Below are 20,885 nucleotides of genomic sequence, written 5' to 3' on the forward strand. Positions count from 1 at the left end.
TGCACTCTGTCATGCCAAATCTGTTTAACAAATCTCCAATGTAATTCTTTTGAGAAAGAAATATGGATTTTGGATGTTGGGTTACTTCAATGCCAAGATAGTAATGAACATAGCCCAAATCAGTCATTTCAAAACTTTTTCCTAATTCTTTCTTTATGGATGCAATATAGCTTTCATTGTTCCCTGTCATTAAAAGATCATCTACATATACCACAAGATATACAACTGTTTTGCCAACTTTCTTGACAAATAAAGTTGCATCATCAAGATCAAAATGATTGAAGTTGAGTTTCAGAAGATGCTCAGTTAGTTTTTCATACCAGGCTCACGGTGCTTATTTGAGGCCATACAAGGACTTCACAAGTTTGCATACTTTTTGTTCATGTCCTTTCACAGCAAATCCTTCAGGCTGGGACATAAAAACATTCTCTTTTAGATCTCCATTCAAGAATGCAGTCTTTACATCCATTTGATGGACTTTCCAATCGTTCTGAGCTGCTAGTGCAAAGAGTGTCTGGATGGTGGCCCATTTTGCTGTGGGGGCAAAAGTTTCCTCATAATGGACCCCTTCCTTCTGTGCAAAACCTTTTGCCACAAGCCTAGCTTTGTGCTTGTCAAGTGAGCCATCAGCTTTGTACTTGTTCTTGTAGACCCACTTGCAGCCAATTGGTTTGGTTCCAAATGGAGGGTCAACCAGCTTCTAAGTGCCATTCTTTATGAGAGCATCATACTCCTTTTGCATCGCTTCTTTCCATTCATCATGAGAAGTAGCTTCTTTGAAGGAAGTTGGTTCAAAATCTGTAGACAAGTTCAATTCACAATCATAAGTAACATCCATATCAACAGGTGAATTAGAGTCATCTACATCACCTCCATTTTGTCGGTTTGAATTTCTGGTTCCTGTTTTTCCAATTTCATCAGGATGAACACTTTCAAGTGTCTTTGTCAGCCACTTTGGGGGACCTTTCTGAGATGGTCCAGGCTGCTCTGTTGATTGAGTTGGGACTGAATCAAGATTGAGTCTCCCAATTCTATCAATTACATCACTTAAAGCATCATCCGTTGTTGGAGTTTCATGCAGGGGAGATTGTGCTTTAGAAGAAGATTCCACATGTTGATCTAGTATAGGAATCCCCCCTTCAAGATGTGGAATCTAATTATCAAATTCTTGAAATGATTTCATTTTTGCGAATCTATCCAAGCGATCAAGTTGCCGCTCAACAACATTGTCAGATTTGGATGATTCAAGAAAAATGACATCTCTAGATACAACAAACTTTTTATTTACTTCATCATAGAGGCGGTATGCTTTAGAGGTGTTTGAATACCCCAGGAAGATACACTTATGATTTCTAGCACCAAGTTTGTTTCTATGTACCTTTGGTATCAAATCATAATAGGTGGAACCAAAGATCCTGAGATGTTTTACCGAAAGAACATGTCCATACCACAATTCATAAGGAGTCTTGTTTCTTATAGCATTAGATGGACATCTATTCTTTATGTATGCAACACATAGAACAGCATCAGCCCAAAACATTATCTTTACATTTTTGAAGAAAAGCATGGATCGTACCATATTCAATATTGCTCTATTCATTCTTTCAGCTACACCATTCTGTTGGGGATTATAAGGCACAGTTGCTTGATGTTTGATCCCATGTTGGCGAAGATAGTTTTCAAATTCATTCGATGTATATTCTTTTCCATTATCAGTGCGAATAGACCCAATATGAGATTGTGCATCATTTTCAATCCATTTATGAAAATTCTTGAATGTTTGAAAAGCATCAGATTTGTTCTTCAATAAATAAACCCAACACATTCTGCTGTAATCATCAATAAATGTCATGATATATTTATTTCCATTTGCAGAAGGAATAGGCATTGGACCACATAAATCTGAATGAATGAGTTCAAGCTTCCTATGTGCTCTTGAATGTGAATCATGAAAAGACTGTTTGCTACGCTTTCCTAGAATGCAAGCATCACATTGCTTATGTTTCCTAGGAATTGTAGGCAAACCAGCAACACCATTTTTCTTCAATAGGTGGAGACTGTCATAGTTTAAATGTCCAAATCTAGCATGCCATAATAAACTTGATGGAAGTGTACGTTCTTCATGATGAGAAATATATGAGAAATTTTGTGCATGAGCAGAGGTTCCTTTCAGTTTGAGAAGCCTTTCTTCTTCTATTCTCCTCATGACAAGTGAGTGGTCAGATGCTTTTCTTACCTCAATCTTGCCATCAAACATATGAATGGAGTGACCTTGCTGGCGGATGTGGACCAAGGACAACAAGTTTCTCTTGAGCTGTGGGAGATATAGAACATGATCCAGAAGAAAGTCTGGAAGACCAGGTAGTTTAAGCCTGATTGTGCCAAGCCCTAATGGCTTGATTTTTGACTGATCTGCAAAGTATACTACTCCATCAACATTGTCAGTGAAATCTTCAAAAAAATCTTTCCTATGAGTCATATGATAGGTTACTCCTGAATCAAGCAACCAATCATTTTTCGAAGAAGCAAGTGAAGCATTAAACAAATCTTCATTTACTCCAATGTTACATTGTGCCTCAATATAGTGAGTGGATTCAGGTGCTTTACCTTTGTCTGTATCATCAGTTTTACCTTTCTGCTGGTTTCTTTTTTGCTCAATTTTGTCCCATGGTAGCTTGCATGTAGAAGCATCATGTGATCCATTTCGTTTGCAGCGAATGCAATGCAGATCCGCTTTTTCTCCTTGAGAATGTCTGTCCCCCTGCCTCTGAAGTATCTTCCTCTTCCTCTTCGTCCACCTCTTCCTCTTGTAGAATCTTGAGCAGGATGCTTTTCTTTATGAGCAAGGCAAACAGTCTCTTCAGAAGATTCAGGGACTGTCTTCTTTCCAAAGGCTTTCTCTCTTTCAGCAAACTTTTTCACAAGAGAGTCAAAGGTTATATCTTTAAGATTTCCATTTGCTTGTAAAGACTCAAGATAATTGGAGTAAGTAGGATAGAGTGCCTTGAGAAAAGCAATAAGAGGGATATCTAGCTCAACCTTAGTGGATTTGATATCATGCATTATGGATTTAACTTCAGATGCAAGAGCAAGAGGATCATTATTTTTCAGTTCAAGAGTGAAGAGTTTAATCATGAGCTGAACAACTTCAAGTGCAGAATGTGAGTCATAGAGTTCTTTGAGCTTTTGTAAAGCTTCAAAGGCAGTTGAATATGATGAAATATGGCGACTTACTTCTTCATTTACAGATGCTGCAATTAATGCATATGCTTTGGTGTTCTTGTTATCCCAAATGACGAGCTCTTTGTCTGATGTAGGTTGTACTGGGTCATTGTCTCCTTCTCCGACACACACTCCCTTCCACAACTCATTGAAGATGAGGGTGTGTTTTATCATCCGGGACCATTCAGGATAGTTCTCCTTGCCAGTGAGAACTATCCCTACCATAGAGATGATTGAATGCATTCTGTAAAAATTCTTCTGCTAGAAAAACATCCTTATGTCACAGCCTTATGCACTTTATTTTCCTTTAACGTTTGATAGAAGCATTAGCATTTCTTTGTACATATCACTTCAATATATCATGCAATACTACTATGTTTTGAAAATACACACAAGGGATCACTTGAATATATCACTTCAATATATATCAATAAATCATGCAATACCACTTTGAAAGCATCGCAATATATCACTATATCACTTCAATGTATCAATATATCACTTCAATATATCATGCAATACTATTTTGAAAGCAGTGCAATATATGACTATATCACTTCAATGTATTAATATATCACTGCAATATATAAACGCTTTAAAAGTTTTGAATGATACTGCACAATACTCAAACGTTTTGAATGATATTGCACAATACTCAAATGTTTTGAATGATACTGCACAATACTCAAACGTTGTAAACTCCCAGTCTTCATTGTTTCAGCAGATTGAGTCTCTTCCAAGCGCGGTTATTCGAACTCGATTACCAATCACCAATGAAGTAAAACGTCTAATGCAATATACTTAACAATACTGCGATCGAAATACCAATCACCAACAGATTCTGCAATGGTCTGATACCAACCTTTTTTTTGTTCCAGCCTGCGGTTGTTCCAACTCGAACACGCGACATACACTGGGGCATTCTATATAAATAAAAAAAAATTCGTAGACTACCACAAGTCCGATTGCAAACCTTGACTGATCCGAACAAAAAAAATAAAAATTTTGATTTACATTCGCGAGTTGGTAATGGGGTTAGAATCTCCACGTGGGCAGATTGGAGTGATATACAGAAAGTTCAAACAGTGGAAATGCACCTCTCCAAGTGTGCAGAAGCTGGGAAGATTAGAGACTGGAAAACCATATTGAAAGAAAGCAATGCAGCTATTATGGCGGGTGCTGATTCTGGACGGCAGTTCTTCGCATCCAAGGCAGAGGCACTATTGAAGCTCCGAAGATTAGATGAGGCAGCTATAGTTCTGATGACTGCACCGAAGATAGAAATTAATACATCCACCAGATATTTTGGGATCGCAGGAAATTCTTATCCGCTCCTTGTCCAAACACAGGTGGACATGGCATTAGGAAGGGGTCTTCAAAGGCATTTCAGTATCTGTTCTACGCTATGGATGGATAGATCCAACCGAATGATTTACAGAAATTGAGTGGAGAGGCAGCGAATTTGGGTATTCATGCGCAGAGAATCAATGAGACGTAGGACAGAGGTGGCGCTGAGGTATTCATGCGCAGAGAATCAATGAGACGCAGGACAGAGGCAATGCTCAGGTATTCATGCGCAAAGAATCAATGAGATGCAGGACAGAGGCAACACTCAGGTATTCATGCGCAGAGAATCAATGAGATGCAGGACAGAGGCAGCGCTCAGGTATTCATGCGCAGAGAATCAATGAGATGCAGGACAAAGGTAGTGCTCAGGTGAAGGGAGTTACGACTATTCTTCAGGACTGGCTCTGATACCATGTCAGACCAGGAGTAACTCCAGACTAGGCAGAAAAACTGATGCGTTTATTTCATTAGGTAGCTATTGTTATATACATGAATGTGACTGATCAGTTCATCTTCTTGATGACTGTTCACATTCCACATTCACCCAATCGCAGAGGATTAGGTGTCAACAGATATATATCAAGAAAGTTCTTATAGCATTTGGTTTTGATCATAATTGGGTCAGATGGGTCATGGCCCCAGTGACTTCATCCAGCTTTTCAATTTTAGTTAATGGCTCTCCCTCTGAACTTTTCCTTCCTTCTAGGGGACTCAGATAGGGAGATCCACTCTCTCCTTTTCTCTTCATCCTCATGATGGAAGGGCTGGGGCAGTCCATTAAGCATGCTAGAGTAATGGGAAAAATTAAAGGTCTCCAACTTTCGGAGAATTGGCAAGTGCTGACTCATCAACAGTTTGTAGATGATACCATGTTACAAGGAATTCCCACAGTCAAGGAAGCACTTGCACATACAAACAAATTTTAAACGACTTTGTGATGGCAACAGGTATGGAAGTCAATCTTTCCAAATCAAAAATATTTTTCTTTAATACCCATATTGTCATTCAGAGAAATGTCTCCAGAATTCTAGGCTTTCAAAGAGAATCCCTCATCTCTAAATATTTGGGAGTACCTCTAACAGCTAAACCCCAACACAAGAGCACATGGGATCCATTAATAATAAAAATGCAAGACAAGGTCAGGAAATGGACAATCAGATCTTTAAATCTGGTTGGTAGACTGGTTCTTACAAAGGCAGTGCTCCAAGCTATCCCAATCTTTATGCTATCAGCCCTCCCAGCTCCAATAGGAGTCTTACAGCAATTTAGAAATATTCAAAGAGATTTTCTTTGGGGAAAAGAGGAAACAAGGAAAAAATGGGCTTTAGTCTCATGGGATAAGATCTGTAAACCCAAGAACCAAGGAGGCCTAGGTTTGGATAATCTAGAGATTCTCAGTAAGGCTCTAGGGGCCAAACTTTGGTGGAGGTGGGTTAAGGATCCTAAGGCTCAATGGGCAAGCATCTGGAAGGAAAAATATGCCAGCGCTTGGCCTTCTTCTGATATCATAAGAATTTTTGGAATTATGAAGGGCTCTCCCATATGGAACAAGGCTTGGGAGAACAGAGGAGTGGTTCAAAAAAACAGTTTCTGGGAAATCAGAGAGGGCGATCTGGCACTTTTCTGGGAGGAAAAATGGCAACAAGAACCTACTCTATTGAAAGAGGAATTTTTGGGCCTCAAGCATGAGACAGACAACCAAGGATTAGTAAAGGTAAAAGACTTTTGGGAGCATTCTCACAATGCAGGAAAATGGAGAACATGGAGAAAAATAGATGGCAGAGAGGATAGAACCCTCAACAGTAGAGCAGAGTCCCTTAAGAGGATGTTGGATCAGAGGATGATTTTAGTAACTGAAGGGCAGGATCAACTAAGATGGGGTAACAACAAAGAGGGCAACTTTAATATCAAGGAAGCAAAAGGTATTCTCCTTGATCTGGAATCCCAAGCTCCAAATAGAACTGGGCAGAAGCTATGGAAGCATAAAGGCTGAATGAAAATCAAACTCTTTATGTGGCTGGTTCACCACAAGAAAATCTTAACCTAGGACAACATTAGAAAAAGGGGTATATCGGGACCCTCCAAATGCCAGCTCTGTGAAGCCCAAGAGGAGACTATGGAACATCTTCTCAACCGCTGCATTTTCACTACCAAGTTATGGGATTTTTTTGCCAACATCTTCAATCAGTCTGATAGAGACAAAGAAAGTATCACTAACACTCTAAACAACTGGAGGAATAAATTTTTGGAGTATGAGGTTCTCAACTCTGCTTGGGCTCTTCTGCTGAGTTTCATTATATGGAATGTGTGGAAAGAAAGAAACAAAAGAATCTTCAAAGAGGAAAAGAATTCCTCTCTTCGCCTGGTGGACCTGATCTTAAAACAGCTTAAGGAGACAACTAGTACCACAGTAAGGTATCTCCCCAAAAATCCTCCCTTAGAAGCAGAGTTAAGAATTCTCAAATAGTTAGGCATGCAGGGACTCATTCCATAAGGCCTAGATAGGAAAATAATCATGAGAGAAATGGTTAAATAATTATGGAATCCTCCCCCGGAAGGTTTTTTTAAAGTATTACATCAATGGAGCTTCTAAAGGAAACTCGGGAATGGCTGGCTTTGGGGGAGTTCTTAGGAATGATACCGGAAGCATAATCTCCCTCTTCCATGGACACTTAGGAAAAGCCACCAACAACATGGCAAAACTAATGGCTTAGGAGCAATGCTTAGAACTTCTTAAACAGGACAATTGCCAAAATGTCAAAATAGAAGCAGATTCAGAGTTAGTCATCAATGTAGCCAAGAGAATTAATCATGGAACAAGGTCGGAAAGGGTTACAAAACACTGGAGGTTAACTCAGGTTCTCCATAAAATACAGGGACATATTCAGGAACTACGCACACTTAGATTCATCCATGTGTGTAGAAAGGCCAACAAATTGGCAAACATTCTAGCCAACCAAGGTGTGAGCTCTAAAGACAGCGCAATTTTGATGGAGTGGCACACAATGTCACAGAGCAACCTGAGAAATCTTTACCATAACTAGGCGGAAGAGGACAAAGAAGTGTACAAGAGAAAAACTAAGGAAGCCAATTCGTAATGAGCAGATTTCAACAGGTATCACAATTTTGGTCAGAGAGGTCTACGATGGAAGGTTGGCCAACGTTGGCCTCAGTAGCCACGGTTACCACTATTCGGAATATCCCCGACGTAGGGCAAAAGGTTTTCTGAGACCGAAGAGATGTAGAAGGTAATAAGCGAAGGCGTCAGTTCAAGCAACAACATCACCCTATTTTTTAATGGCAAGAGTTAAAACCTCTACCTGAGTGGTTTTGGCGCGATCGCACTGCTTTCATTCCAAAGGTGGTTTCGAAAAATTTGCAGTGATGCCATACAACACATGACACGTGGATGAGGGCCTGTCTAAAAACCACCCTCATCGCACACTAAAGTTCGATGGCTTATGTTGCGTGATATTCAGCTTAGTCGTCCGATGGTACAATGCAGATCAACGTTTGGGATCGAGCGAGCAGTTTGGTGGGGTCTGAGGGTTAACCTTCTTGCCTCTTCATGGAACAATTTATACCTCCACTGTCAAATTAAAAAAGAAGAATGAACGACAGTTATTGAAAGGTAGGAATGGGTTTGTGAGCGTGGTTACATGTGGGGAGGGCTCCTATGACCTGAGATTACAGATGCTTTTTCATGTTTGTATGCTTTGCTTTAGAAGGGCATTTTCCTTTTTTGCCTAAGACCAAACAGTTTGATGGAAAAATGTATATATTGTAAATTTGTTTGAAATAATGATAAGAAGGCATGACTCTTTCTTTAGCAAAAAAAAAAAAAGTAAACCCTAAAACTCATAAACCCAAGGGATGTATATTAAACCTTAGCATTAATATATACAGCCTATCATAATATTCTTCCCTAGGAATATGAACCCTTAGATTAATAAACTCAATGGATTGATATTATAAACATAAGGCATTAATAAAAAAAATGTATTAATACTGAAATTCCAAGGGATTAATATTGTAAACCCAAGGTATATAAACCCTAAGATAAATATTGTAAACACTAAAACAAACATGGTTGACCATGGTTTATTTTCATATTGATAAAATATTTGTCACAATGCGATGTTGGACCACGGTTGACCATGATTTATTTTCCTATTGAAAGAATCTTTGTCACAATGTGACGTTGGACCATGGTTGAGCATGATTAACCATGGTTGACCATGGTTGATTTCAATATTGACAAGCTCTGTCACAATGCGAAGTTCGACCATGGTTGTGACAATGTCACTTGGACCATGAGACAATGTTTGTCTCAATGTGACGATGGCCATTTATTATCATTAACCATGATTGACCATGTTTGAGGATGATTTCCCATGATTGATTTTCATTTTGAGGCAATCTTTGTCACAATGCAACATTTGTCCATGGTTGACCATGATTGAAGATGGTTTTCCATGGATGATATTCATATTTTGACAATCTTTATTACAATGTGATGTTGGACCATGGTTGACCATGCATGACCATGGCTGACAATGGTTGAACATGGTTGATTTTCATATTGAGACAATCTTTGTCACAACGTGACATTAGACCATGGTTGACCATGATTATAAACCCAAGGGATTTATATTAAACCTTAGGATTAATTTTATAGACTATATGAATAATATTATACCTTAGGAATATGAACCCTAAGATTAATAAACTCAAGAGATTGATATTATAAACCAAAGGGACTAATAAACACAGGGGATTAACGCTAAAAAACCAAGGGATTATAAAACTAATGAAATAATATTAAACCCAAAGATTTAATATTATAAACCCAAGGTATATAAACCATAAAAATAAACATGACTAACCATCGTTGACCATGGTTGATTTTCGTATTGAGACAGTCTTTGTCACAGTGCAACATTGGACCATGGTTGACCATGAGTGATTTTCATATTGAGACAAACTTTGTCCCAATGTGATGTTGGTCTATGGTTGACCATGGTTGATTTCCGTAGTGAGACCATCTTTATCACAATGCGAAGTTGGAACATGGTTGACCATAAATGACCATTGTTGTCATAATGTGACATCAGACAAAGAGACAATCTTCGTCACAATGTGACCATGATTATTCACCATGGTTGACCATGATTGACCATGGTTAATCATGGTTGAGAATAGTTGACCATCGTTGACCATGGTCGAGGATGGATGACCATGGTTGATTTTCATATTAAGACAATTTTTGTCACAATGTGATGTTGGAAAATGGTTGACCATGATTGACCATGGCTGACCATAATTGACAATCATTGAACATAATTGACTTTCATATTGAAAAAATCTTTGTCACAATGAAATGTTTAACCAAGGTGCACAATTATTATTTAATGTATTAATATTAATAATTAATGTTAAAATTAATATTTATAAATAGTAATATTAATATTAGAATATAATAATAATAATAATAATAATAATAAAATAGTATCAATAAATTAATTTTTCCTATTATTACTCTTAACACTAAATGTTTCAGTATTATTTATTAATATTAATGTTAATATTATTTAGAGTAATAAATGCTACTACGATTGTTAATAATAATTTTGATTATTAATATTATTTAAGGTTATTAATAATAATAAATAATATGCCACCTAAAGTCAGGAGATAGCGGAGCGCGGCGATCCTAGGGTTTTTTTGGCTCTGGCTGTTGCCTGAGCCTGCGGCGGCAGGGCCTTCCGCGGGTGGGGGATCTGGTCGCCTTCCAGGCTACCATCATCTGATCTACGCCGGGGCTAGCTGCATCTGGTGGGCTCTGCGGATCCGGGTTTGGAGGTTTTGTGGACCTGTGGTGAGACTTCCTCTACGGTGACTCGGGTTGTGTGCTGAGCGGCGGAGGCGTTTTTTACCTCTGGTTCTTTGGGCATCTCTGCGCACCAACAGCCCCTCCGACTTGGCGGTTTTAGCGAGGGGTTTTGGCCTCTGAGCTTTTGTGCTGCGCCGCAGAGTGGGGTCAGGGGTTTCGGGCCTGACTTCCTTCATGGGGGCGAGGTGGCTGCCCTAGCCGCCTCTGCCCCCGAACCGACTCGCCTCAGCTCATATTGGGACCTGTTCGGGCTCCATTGTTGTTGCTGGGTTCTTTTTTTTGGTCCTCTGCTTCTACCATTGCAGCTTTGGAGAGTGTTCGTGCCGCTCTTCTATGGCTGTATTTGGTTGTTTCTTTTCTGGCTTCACTGGATAGATGTGTGGATGTCTGCGGTTTTGGTGGAGAGTTGAGGGGATGGGGGTGTGGCCTCCATTTCGTGCCTCTTCCCTCTGGTTGCATCATTTCTGCACATCCCTCTGGAGCTTTCAATTATTTACTGTTTTTATTAGCTTGTTTTGGGTAGGCGTATACTCCTGTTGGGGTTTACATACCCGGTTTCTGAGCTATTGTTTATTTACTGTTTTTAATAGCTTGTTTTGGGTAGGCGTATACTCCTGTTGGGGTTTACATACCCTGTTTCTGGATGCCCCCCTGAGGGCTTTTCTTGCATACTTCCCTGAAGTATTGGATATTGTAAGTGGTTTACCCACAATACTGCATATGCGTATCAGCATCAACAACATGTAATTTTCTGAAATTAATGGAAATTACGCGCTCTATTTCTTCGGAAAAAATAAAAATATTAATAAATAATATTAAAATTAAAATTAATTTTGTAAATATTGATATTAATATTAATTAATATTAATATTAATGATTAATATTGAAATAAATATTAATATTAATATTAATCTTAAAATTAAAATTAAAATTAAAATTAATATTAAAATTAATATTAAAATTCAAATTAATAATAATAATATTAAATTTAAACTTAATATTAAAATTTAATAATAATAATAATAATAATAATAATGAAGAAATTAATTTATATTAATATTATTCTTAATATTAAAAATTAAAATTAATTTAGATCTCTTTTTTCATCATCTTAATAATGAATCTAACTCCATTAAGTTTACCATGGAGAAAGAATTTAATGGTGGCCTTCTTTTCCTAGATGTCCTCATTTCTAAGAAAGAGGATGGCTCATTTTCCCACCAGGTATTTCGGAAGAAAACCCATACTGAGCAGTAACTCCATGCTAGGCCCCATCATTTCGCTACTCAAAAGTTGGGGTTCTTTGCACTCTAGCTACTCGTGCTATTAGGGTTTCTGATGTCGCCCATTTTTCTAAAGAGAAATCCCACCTCTTGGAGGTTTTTTGCAACAGTGGTTACAGTAAGAAACATGGAATTAAAGCATTTCTCAAAGCTTGCAAAAGTCATAAGGCTAAGAAAGACCCTATTGATTGTAGTTCTGGAGTTCACCTCCCCTTCATCCAAGGGACGACTGATAGAACTGCTAGAATCCTTGGGAAACACAATGTTCCCTCAACCTTTCGACCCCTTAACACCTTAAGAAGTTCCTTAAAATCAGCTAAATACCCTGTGGACCCTAAAGATTTAAAAGGAATTTATGTCATCCCATGCTCCTGTGGAACATCGTACACTGGTGAAATAGGTCGATCAATTAATCAAAGGATTAAGGAGCATGTTGTCGATATCAAGCATGGAAGGAACTACTCTTCGGACTTAGCAGAGCATGATGAGAAGACCAATCATCATATATGCATTGAGGAGGTGAAGGTCATTGTGAAGAATCCTCACTTCCATCACCGTAAATTTAAGGAATACATAGAAATTGAAAGGCAGCCTAATAATCTTAATAGGGATGACAGGTGGAAAATCAGTAGTTGTTGGATTCTGACCCTTTCCTCTTAGCTTTCTTCCTTTCGTTTCTACTTCTCCTCCCTTCGGATTTTTATTTTTCTTAATTTGTCCCCCTCAGATTTATTCCTTTTTTTTTGAATAACTAGAAACTAAAAAATAACATAATAATAAACAAGTAAAATTAAAATTAAATTTGATTATTCATAGTACATTGAAATTTATTGTATAACCAACTTAATTATTTCCTTCCTTTTTATAACTAATTATTTCCTTCATATTTCATTTAAGCGTAATATTCAAACATTTTAATTTTTTTTTTTTTTTTTTTTTCTTCATGGCTTAATTGCTTTATTTGATTATTTATTCCTTATCTTTATTTTAAAGGTTAGCTTAGTTAGATATTAGTATATAATGTATTTATTATTAATTCAATTATAAAAATAAATAAAAATAAATAATAATAATAATAATAATAATAATAATAATAATTATTATTATTATTATTATTATTATTATTATTATTATTATTATTAGGGTGAGGTTAGTTAGATATTATTATAATTTCACGTTAGTTACATATTATTATTATTATTATTATTATTTATTTAGCTATAAATAAATAAATAATTGTTATTTCTTTCTTAAGTGTTAGGTTAGTTAGATATTATCATATAGTGTCTTTATTATTGATCCAATTATAAAAATAAATTAAAATAAATAAATAATTAAATATATAAATAAATATTAATAATAATATTAAATAGATAAATAATATTAAATAAATTAGTATTTTGGTCTTTATCTCATCGAGTAAAAAATAGTAGTTATCTAACCGTAGGTCTTGACTCCCTATTTAACTTTCTACTACAATTTGATTTTTCATCTTTTCCTCATGATGAACCACACCGGTTGGTTCGAAACACATCAACCTAAATCTACCAATGTGATTTCTTCTGAAATTATTTCGAATCAAAATATAGATCACATAAGCTTGAATTTGATTATAATATTAAAATGTTAATAAAATAAATATTAAAATCTATTAAGTAATATTAATATTAATAAATTAAAATAATAACAGTAATAAACCATATTAATAAATTAAACTTTATTATTATTCTTTTTAATACTAAATGATTTTAATATTTTTTATTAATATTAATGTTAATATTATTTATAGTAATAATGAATGTCATTAATAATATTAATATTATTAATTAAATGTTGTTAAATTTAATATTGAAATTTAAATGTTATTAATAATATTAATGTTATTAAAATAATCATTTCAAAATTTATTGTGATTAATAATATTACTAATAATTTTTTTTAAAAGAAGCCCATGGTATTAGTATTATAAATTTCTCAAATCACTTAATAATATAATAATTATTATTATTAGTCCATAAGGCTTTGGATTGATGGTGAATGGGTGCACTGTTAAGGCACTCCTTGCAATAGGTCACTAGTTCAAATCCCCGTGTGTGCTTACCTACCAAAAAAGAATTATTATTATTTTAATCATTATTAAACATTTTAATGTCTCAATCAATCTTATCAATGTTAATGCTTTGACTAATTAATGTGTTAATTAACTAATTGATGTTATATTAAGTAAGGACTATTTTGAGTGAACATGGTTGATTATTGTGGTAAATTTAATCATTATTAAACATTTTAATGTTTCAATTAATCTTATCAATGTTAATGTTTTGACTAATTAATGTGTTAATTAATTAATTGATGTTATAGTAAGTAAGGACTATTTTGAGTGAACATGGTTGATTATTGTGATAAATAGAAGGTTGACTAAAATTTAATGTGGTCATATTTGACTATGTTTGAGTAATGTAATTGACTATAATAATTATGTCTTAAGTAACTTTTCTTTTAATTATGTATTCATGTTTTAATTAATATATCAATGTTAATAAATTAATAGCATTATCAATTAATATTAATATATATTTTTAAAGGTTTTAATTAATGTTTTAATATTTTTTTAATGTTTTAAATCATTTTTAAATATTTTAATTAATTAAAATATCAAGTATGTTGTGTTAACATTCAAATTTAATTAATTATTAGTGTTAATTAATTAGAAAGGAAGGCTTCTCTCCAAGCTTTTTGAGGATAGGAATCAAATCTTAAATCAAACTAAATAATCCGTTTCTTTAGGTCCAATAGACCAAAGTTTGGTCTCGGTGGACTTAACCATCATCATCATCATCAAACAACATTGATATTTAATAAATTAATTAACCCTTGTAAATTAATTATTAATACTAACATTTTAAATAATGTTTTAATTATTTTTTTAATTATTTAATTGATGTTATAGTGATTGAAGAGGGATTTGAGGGAATTAAGGTTGGCTATTGTCAAATAAGATAAACATACTTTGACCAAATGCGAATATACTCATATTTGACTATGTTCTACTAATATGATTTACTATACTAATTATGTATTAAATTTTTTGAAATGATGTATTATTGCATTAATTAGTATACCCATATATAAATGTTAATAAATGAGTAATAATAATATTAATATTAATATACTAATATATGAATGTCATTAATAATATTAATATTATTAATTAAATATTGTTAAATTTAATATTGAAATTTAAATGTTATTAATAATATTAATGTTATTAAGATAACAATTTCAAAAATTTATGGTGATTAATAATATTATTACTATTATTTTTCTAAAATAAGCCCACAGTATTAGTATTATAAATTTGTGGGATGACCCAATAATATAATTAATATTATTAACCATTTTAATGTTTCAATTAATCTTACCAATGTTAATATTTTGATTAATTAATGTTATATTAACTAAGAACTATTTTGAGTGAATAAAGTTGATTATTGTGGTAAATATAAGGTTGACTAAGTCATAATGTGGTCATATTTGGTTATATTTGACTAATATAATCGATTATAATAATTATGTCCTAAGTAATTTTTCTTTTAATTATGTCTTATTGCTTTAATTAATATATCAATGTTAATAAATTAATAGTATTATTAGCTAATATTTTTATTTTTATTTAAAGGTTTTAATTAATGTTATTAAATATTTTAATTAATATTATTAAATATTTTGATTGATATTTTAAGTAATTTTTTAATGTTTTAAATCATTTTTTAATGTTTTAATTAATTCAAACATTAATTAAAATATGAGTGTTAATTAAAATATCAGGTATAATGTGTTAACATTGAAATTTAATTAATTATTAGTGTTAATTAATTATTAACACTGATATTTAATAAATTAATTAACACTCATAAATTAATTATTAATAAATTAATTACTAATATATTAATTATTAATAAATTAATTATTAATAAACTAATAAATTTATTAATACTGATATTTTAAATAATGTTTTAAGTATTTTTTAATGTTTTAATTAATTAATTGATGTTATAGTGATTGAAGAGAGCTTTGAGTGAATTAAGGTTGGCTATTGTTAAATAAGATAAACATAGGTTGACCAAATGTGAATGTACTCATATTTGACTATGTTCTACTAATGTGGTTGACTATACTAATTATGTATTATTACTTTAATTAATATACCAATATATAAATGTTAATAAATTAATATTATTATTAATGAATATTAATATATTAATTCAATAACTTTTAAATAAATGTTTTAGTTAATATATTAGAAGATGTTTTAATTAATAAAATAATGTAATACTGTAACAAAATAATATAATTTAATAAAATAAGATAATATAAAAACAATTTAATAATATAATTTAATAAAATAATATGATATAAAAAATCATTTAAAATATTTAAAATTATTGTTTAATAATTTAATAACCCTTGATTCTACATTGTTAATGGTATAATAAAAACCCTAAGGTTGTATTATTATATAAAATTTTTAATAAGCCTATATCCAAATAATGAAATACCACATAATATATTAATTTAATACTATTATTTAGTACTTATTTATATTATTTAAATAATAATCAAACCCTACTTATTATAGATTAATCATCATACATTTGTTTGTTAAGGGATATTTTACAAAAGTGAGTCAAAATTGGTTGGATGCTGCAACAAGTGTGGTTGGATAATTTAATAAATTCATATTTCATCCACTATAGCTATCTCTCAAGTGGGCATACCTTTGAATGGCATGCATAAGAAACCACTCATGTAATGGAGTGGATAAAAACAACAAAACTCTTGTCAAGTGGTTGAATAGGCATAAGTTTGTTCAATAAACCACTAAGGTAATGGAGCCGATAAAAACAATAAAACTTTTGAGAATGTGAACAATTAAAACTTTCAAAATCAATCCGCATTGCATGTTTTATAAGTTTTTGTTTTTTTTTTTCATTTTTATCTAAATAGCATATGTGGTTATCAACAATAAGCACTATAAATTTTTAATCATATTTTGTAAAAAAATAATTTAAGCATGGTTTAGACATGTAAAGTTATCACTTTTAATTTGATTCCTTGATAGATTGTCAATAACTAAAATATACTAGCATTTTTCAATTGAGATCATCCAATAAAAAAATAAAAATAATTAAAATAGCTAATTCCAATAAAAAAAACATATATCACCTTAATTACCAAAATTTGTCTAACAAATTCTAATTCGATAAATAACACCAAAAATTTTATATTACATAAAAATAGGAAAACTCGATAACATCCATGTTTTGATAGCATCCATATTTAAAAGGTAACTCCCATATGGGAAAGGTATGTTTGCACTTCTGAATAAAATAGTATTAAAAAAATAATTTCCCTATTATTAAAAACTTGTAGGATGGTAAACTACAATTGCAAATCGTAAAGATAAGTTGGCGTTTATGAATAATAAGTAAATTTACATATTAAAAAATGGAGAAATGTAGTTACCATTTCACATATGTGAATAGAAGAGTATTAAAAGCAAAAACTTGAGTGCTGAATAAAAGATTTAAAATGGTATTTTATTAATGGTATTATAACATCTTAGACATGAGAACAAAAATATTCTTTTAAAGGAAAAGATTTAATGGATTTTCTTTAAAATTTTGAATATATTGATGATTCATTTAAATTAAAAAAAAAAATTAATAATATGTTTAAGTATTTGTAAAATATATATTCTCAATTTTTTTTTGCCAGAGTCAATTTTCTTATGGTATAAATTTAAATTTGAATTCGTTAACTATGGGTTATCTCATCAATTAATGACCATTTTCTCAAATCACCTGTAGTTTTAAGCTATAATGCATCATTAAGTACCCAGATTGATGTGAGCAGTCGTAATTTGATAAATCTATTAAAGGATTCATCACGTCAAAGAATGCTTGGTCGTCTAGCAGGATTTATTCCCGTGACTTTCTTAGGCAGAGCACTGCAGAAGCTTCCTTGAAACTCCAAATTTAACGTTAAAATTTGTCACTTTGATTACATAGCACTAGCAGTACCTCTACCGGGTCACTTTATGAATAAATCACTGCAGGTCTCATCTTACATAAATATTCTATTATGAAATGAGTGAAAATAATAGTTCCTTTCGATTTGTAGGACTTACCTGCAGGGTACAAGATTGTTTACACTATTAATGAGGGAGGCTCATGCACTTCTATATTTGTCTAATTTTTCTTTTCCTATTTATCCTCGATTTCAAAGCAACGAGTGTTGTCTTCTTTTTTTCTTATAATCCTCAATTTCAAAGCAAGAAGCGTTGTCTTTCTTTTTCTTATAATCCCCAATTTCAAAGCAACGAGTGCTATTGCATCCATTTTTTAGATTGTGGAGTAATTAGGGCATGAAGTGTAAGAACTCTATTGTTAGTGTTTTTATGTTAATCTTCGTGAGTAGATGTAAAAGAGAAATTAGAATGGGTTGTTATTGGTTTTTCCCTGCTCAGGTAAAATGTTCGCAGGGTAACAAGTGGCATCCACCAACAAATGTGGTTTATTATAGTGCAAAGGAGTTTAAGGTCACCTTCTTGAAAGATTATCTGGAACAAAAATCTAGACCGTGAACCATTACTTTCACTAACTCACACCATTATTCATTATTTTCACTAACTCACGTCATTATGTAACATCTCAATGGGAAGAAATTCTAGAATGTAGATTAAATTCTAGAATCTAGATCTATTAAAATCGAGAAATAGAATGTGACATAAAATTAAGAGGCTCTCTAAATGAATCAGGTGGAAAATGCCGAACCACTCAACACAGTGCATTCATTCAAAGTCTCGTACTTATAAAAGTATATATTAGTTGGGCCATTTGAACGGCAACCCTTAATTAGTTGGGTGATTTGAACGGCAACACTTATTCTCACCACTTACATACGTGCCTGTTTGGGCCCACTTTTCATCAGAATTGCTTATGGTCGGAAAACTTTGGAGTTGGAGGTGGGTGGCTTCCTCCAAAGTTAACGATGGACAGAGCCTGGGTAATACCATTTCAAGTGTCCTCCTTTCACCAATTTAAATTCAACGAGGAGGATGATGTGGGCAGTGAGCCGAAACAGGCACGCAAATAAGTGATCAGAATCTGCAATCAGGATAAGGGTTGCCAGTTGGAGGTGGGTGGCTTCCTCCAAAGTTATGAAAACCTGCAACCAGCGTAATGGTTTCCAGTTGGAGGTGGGTGGGTGGCTGCCTCCAAAGTAAACGATGGCGACAAAGCCTGGGTAACACCATTTCAAGTGTCCTCTTTTCACCCATTTAAATTCAACGACGAGGAATGGAATCAACAACAGCTGCAAACTCAGAGATGAATGCGAAGATTGTGAATGAAGATGAATGGCTTCTGGGTATGGAGCTTGGAAATTTCTCCTGTCTACCCATGGCTATGAACGCAGCCGTTGAATTAGATATCCTCCAAATTATAGCAAATGCAGGCAATGGCGTCCAACTCTCGCCCAGAAAAATCGTTTCCCTCATTCCGACGACGAACCCGGATCACGCTGCCATTAGTCTGGATCGGATCCTGAGAGTGCTGGCCAGCCATTCGGTTCTGAGCTCCTCCGTGACCATCGACGAGAGCGGGAAGGCCGAGAGGATGTATGGCCTCACTCCTCTCTGCAAATATCTTATCAAGAACAACGACGGAGCCTCTCTGGCGCCACAAGCATTGATGAATCAAGACATTGTGTTTATGAAGACGTGGCATTATCTCAAGGACGCCGTGCTTGAAGGATCTCAGCCATACACCAAAGCCCACGGAATGAATGTCTTCGAGCACATAGCCACGGACCAAAGGATAAACAGTGTCGTCAACGAGGCTATGTCTGCGCATTCTACCATGTTGATGAACAAGATTCTGGATACTTACGAGGGTTTTAAAGAGGTTCAGGAGTTGGTGGATGTGGGAGGAGGAATTGGGTCGACTCTCAATCTCATAGTCACTAGGTATCCCCACATCACGGGAATCAACTTCGACATGCCCCATGTGCTGGCCGATTCTCCTCACTATCCAGGTACATCCCACTCCCCAACTTCAACCATTAAATCAGTTTGTTTTCTTTGGGTGCAGGTGACTAAATCTGGTGAATTTCTGTTTGTTCAGCTGTGAGGCATGTAGCTGGAAACATGTTTGATAGCGTACCAAGTGGCCAAACAATTTTTATGAAGGTGTGACAATGACTTTCTGCTGTTGGGTAGTTTTATATTGAATCAATCGACATGGATCACCTGATTATATCTATCGAATTTTTTTCAGTGGATTCTGCATGATTGGAGTGACGATGATTCCGTAAAGCTTTTGAAGAATTGTCACAAGGCATTGCCAGAGAAAGGGATGGTGATTGTGGTGGACATCATTCTCCCAGTGGCTGCAGAGACATCTCCTTATGCTCGACAGGCATTTCATTTAGATTTGATGATGTTGGCATACAGTCCGGGGGGCAAGGAGCGGACTGAGCAAGAATTTCAAGAGTTGGGGCATGCAGCAGGATTCGAAGGAGGTGTTAAGCCCATATGCTGTGTCAATGGATTGTGGGTAATGGAGTTCCACAAGTAAGTTTGATGTGATTCCATCGCACTTTGTTTATCTTATCCATGACATATATATATATATATATATATATATATATATATATATATAGTTAGTATGGTTCATCTTTAATTTGATATCTACCACTCCTGTTGTATGGACTAAATAATATATCAAGTTTGGTCGAACTTTCGGTTTCAAGAAAAAATCAAATACTGTAACTTGAAGTTGAAATGGCTTTCTGAATCTTTTATCTGTTGTATTATCCATTATCGAAGATTGTATAGATAAAGCATGGTTTTACTATCGGCTCTTAGAGATTGTAGAGACAAGATAATTATAGTATATGTGGTTTCGTTGATTTTTGAAAAATCTTTCCCACTATGTTTAAAGTTAAAGAAGCTATTCTAAAAGTCAGGGAAAAAATTTAGTATTCTCATAAGTTGTCCTTATAGATGCATTTAATAATAAATGGTTTATTCATTAAATCGTATATTCATATTAAACAAGATTGGTTCTAAAGATATA

General features: G+C 33.8%; 1 protein-coding gene across 1 annotated transcript; it reads left to right on the forward strand.

Annotated features, from left to right (window-relative positions):
• The first annotated feature begins 19,091 nt into the window (after window positions 1-19,091).
• Window positions 19,092-20,663, forward strand: LOC149218665 (caffeic acid 3-O-methyltransferase 1-like). The gene is made up of 3 exons (XM_089382438.1): window positions 19,092-19,842; window positions 19,932-19,996; window positions 20,085-20,663. Exons 1-3 carry the CDS (start codon window positions 19,107-19,109, stop codon window positions 20,382-20,384), a joined length of 1,101 nt encoding a protein of 366 aa, XP_089238564.1. The 5' UTR covers window positions 19,092-19,106; the 3' UTR covers window positions 20,385-20,663.
• Window positions 20,664-20,885: the final 222 nt, after the last annotated feature.

The sequence above is a fragment of the Pinus tabuliformis genome, chromosome Q (genome assembly GCF_031772625.1).
Source record: "Pinus tabuliformis cultivar Carrire ecotype Pingquan chromosome Q, CPIR1, whole genome shotgun sequence".
NCBI classification, from domain to species: Eukaryota; Viridiplantae; Streptophyta; class Pinopsida; order Pinales; family Pinaceae; genus Pinus; species Pinus tabuliformis.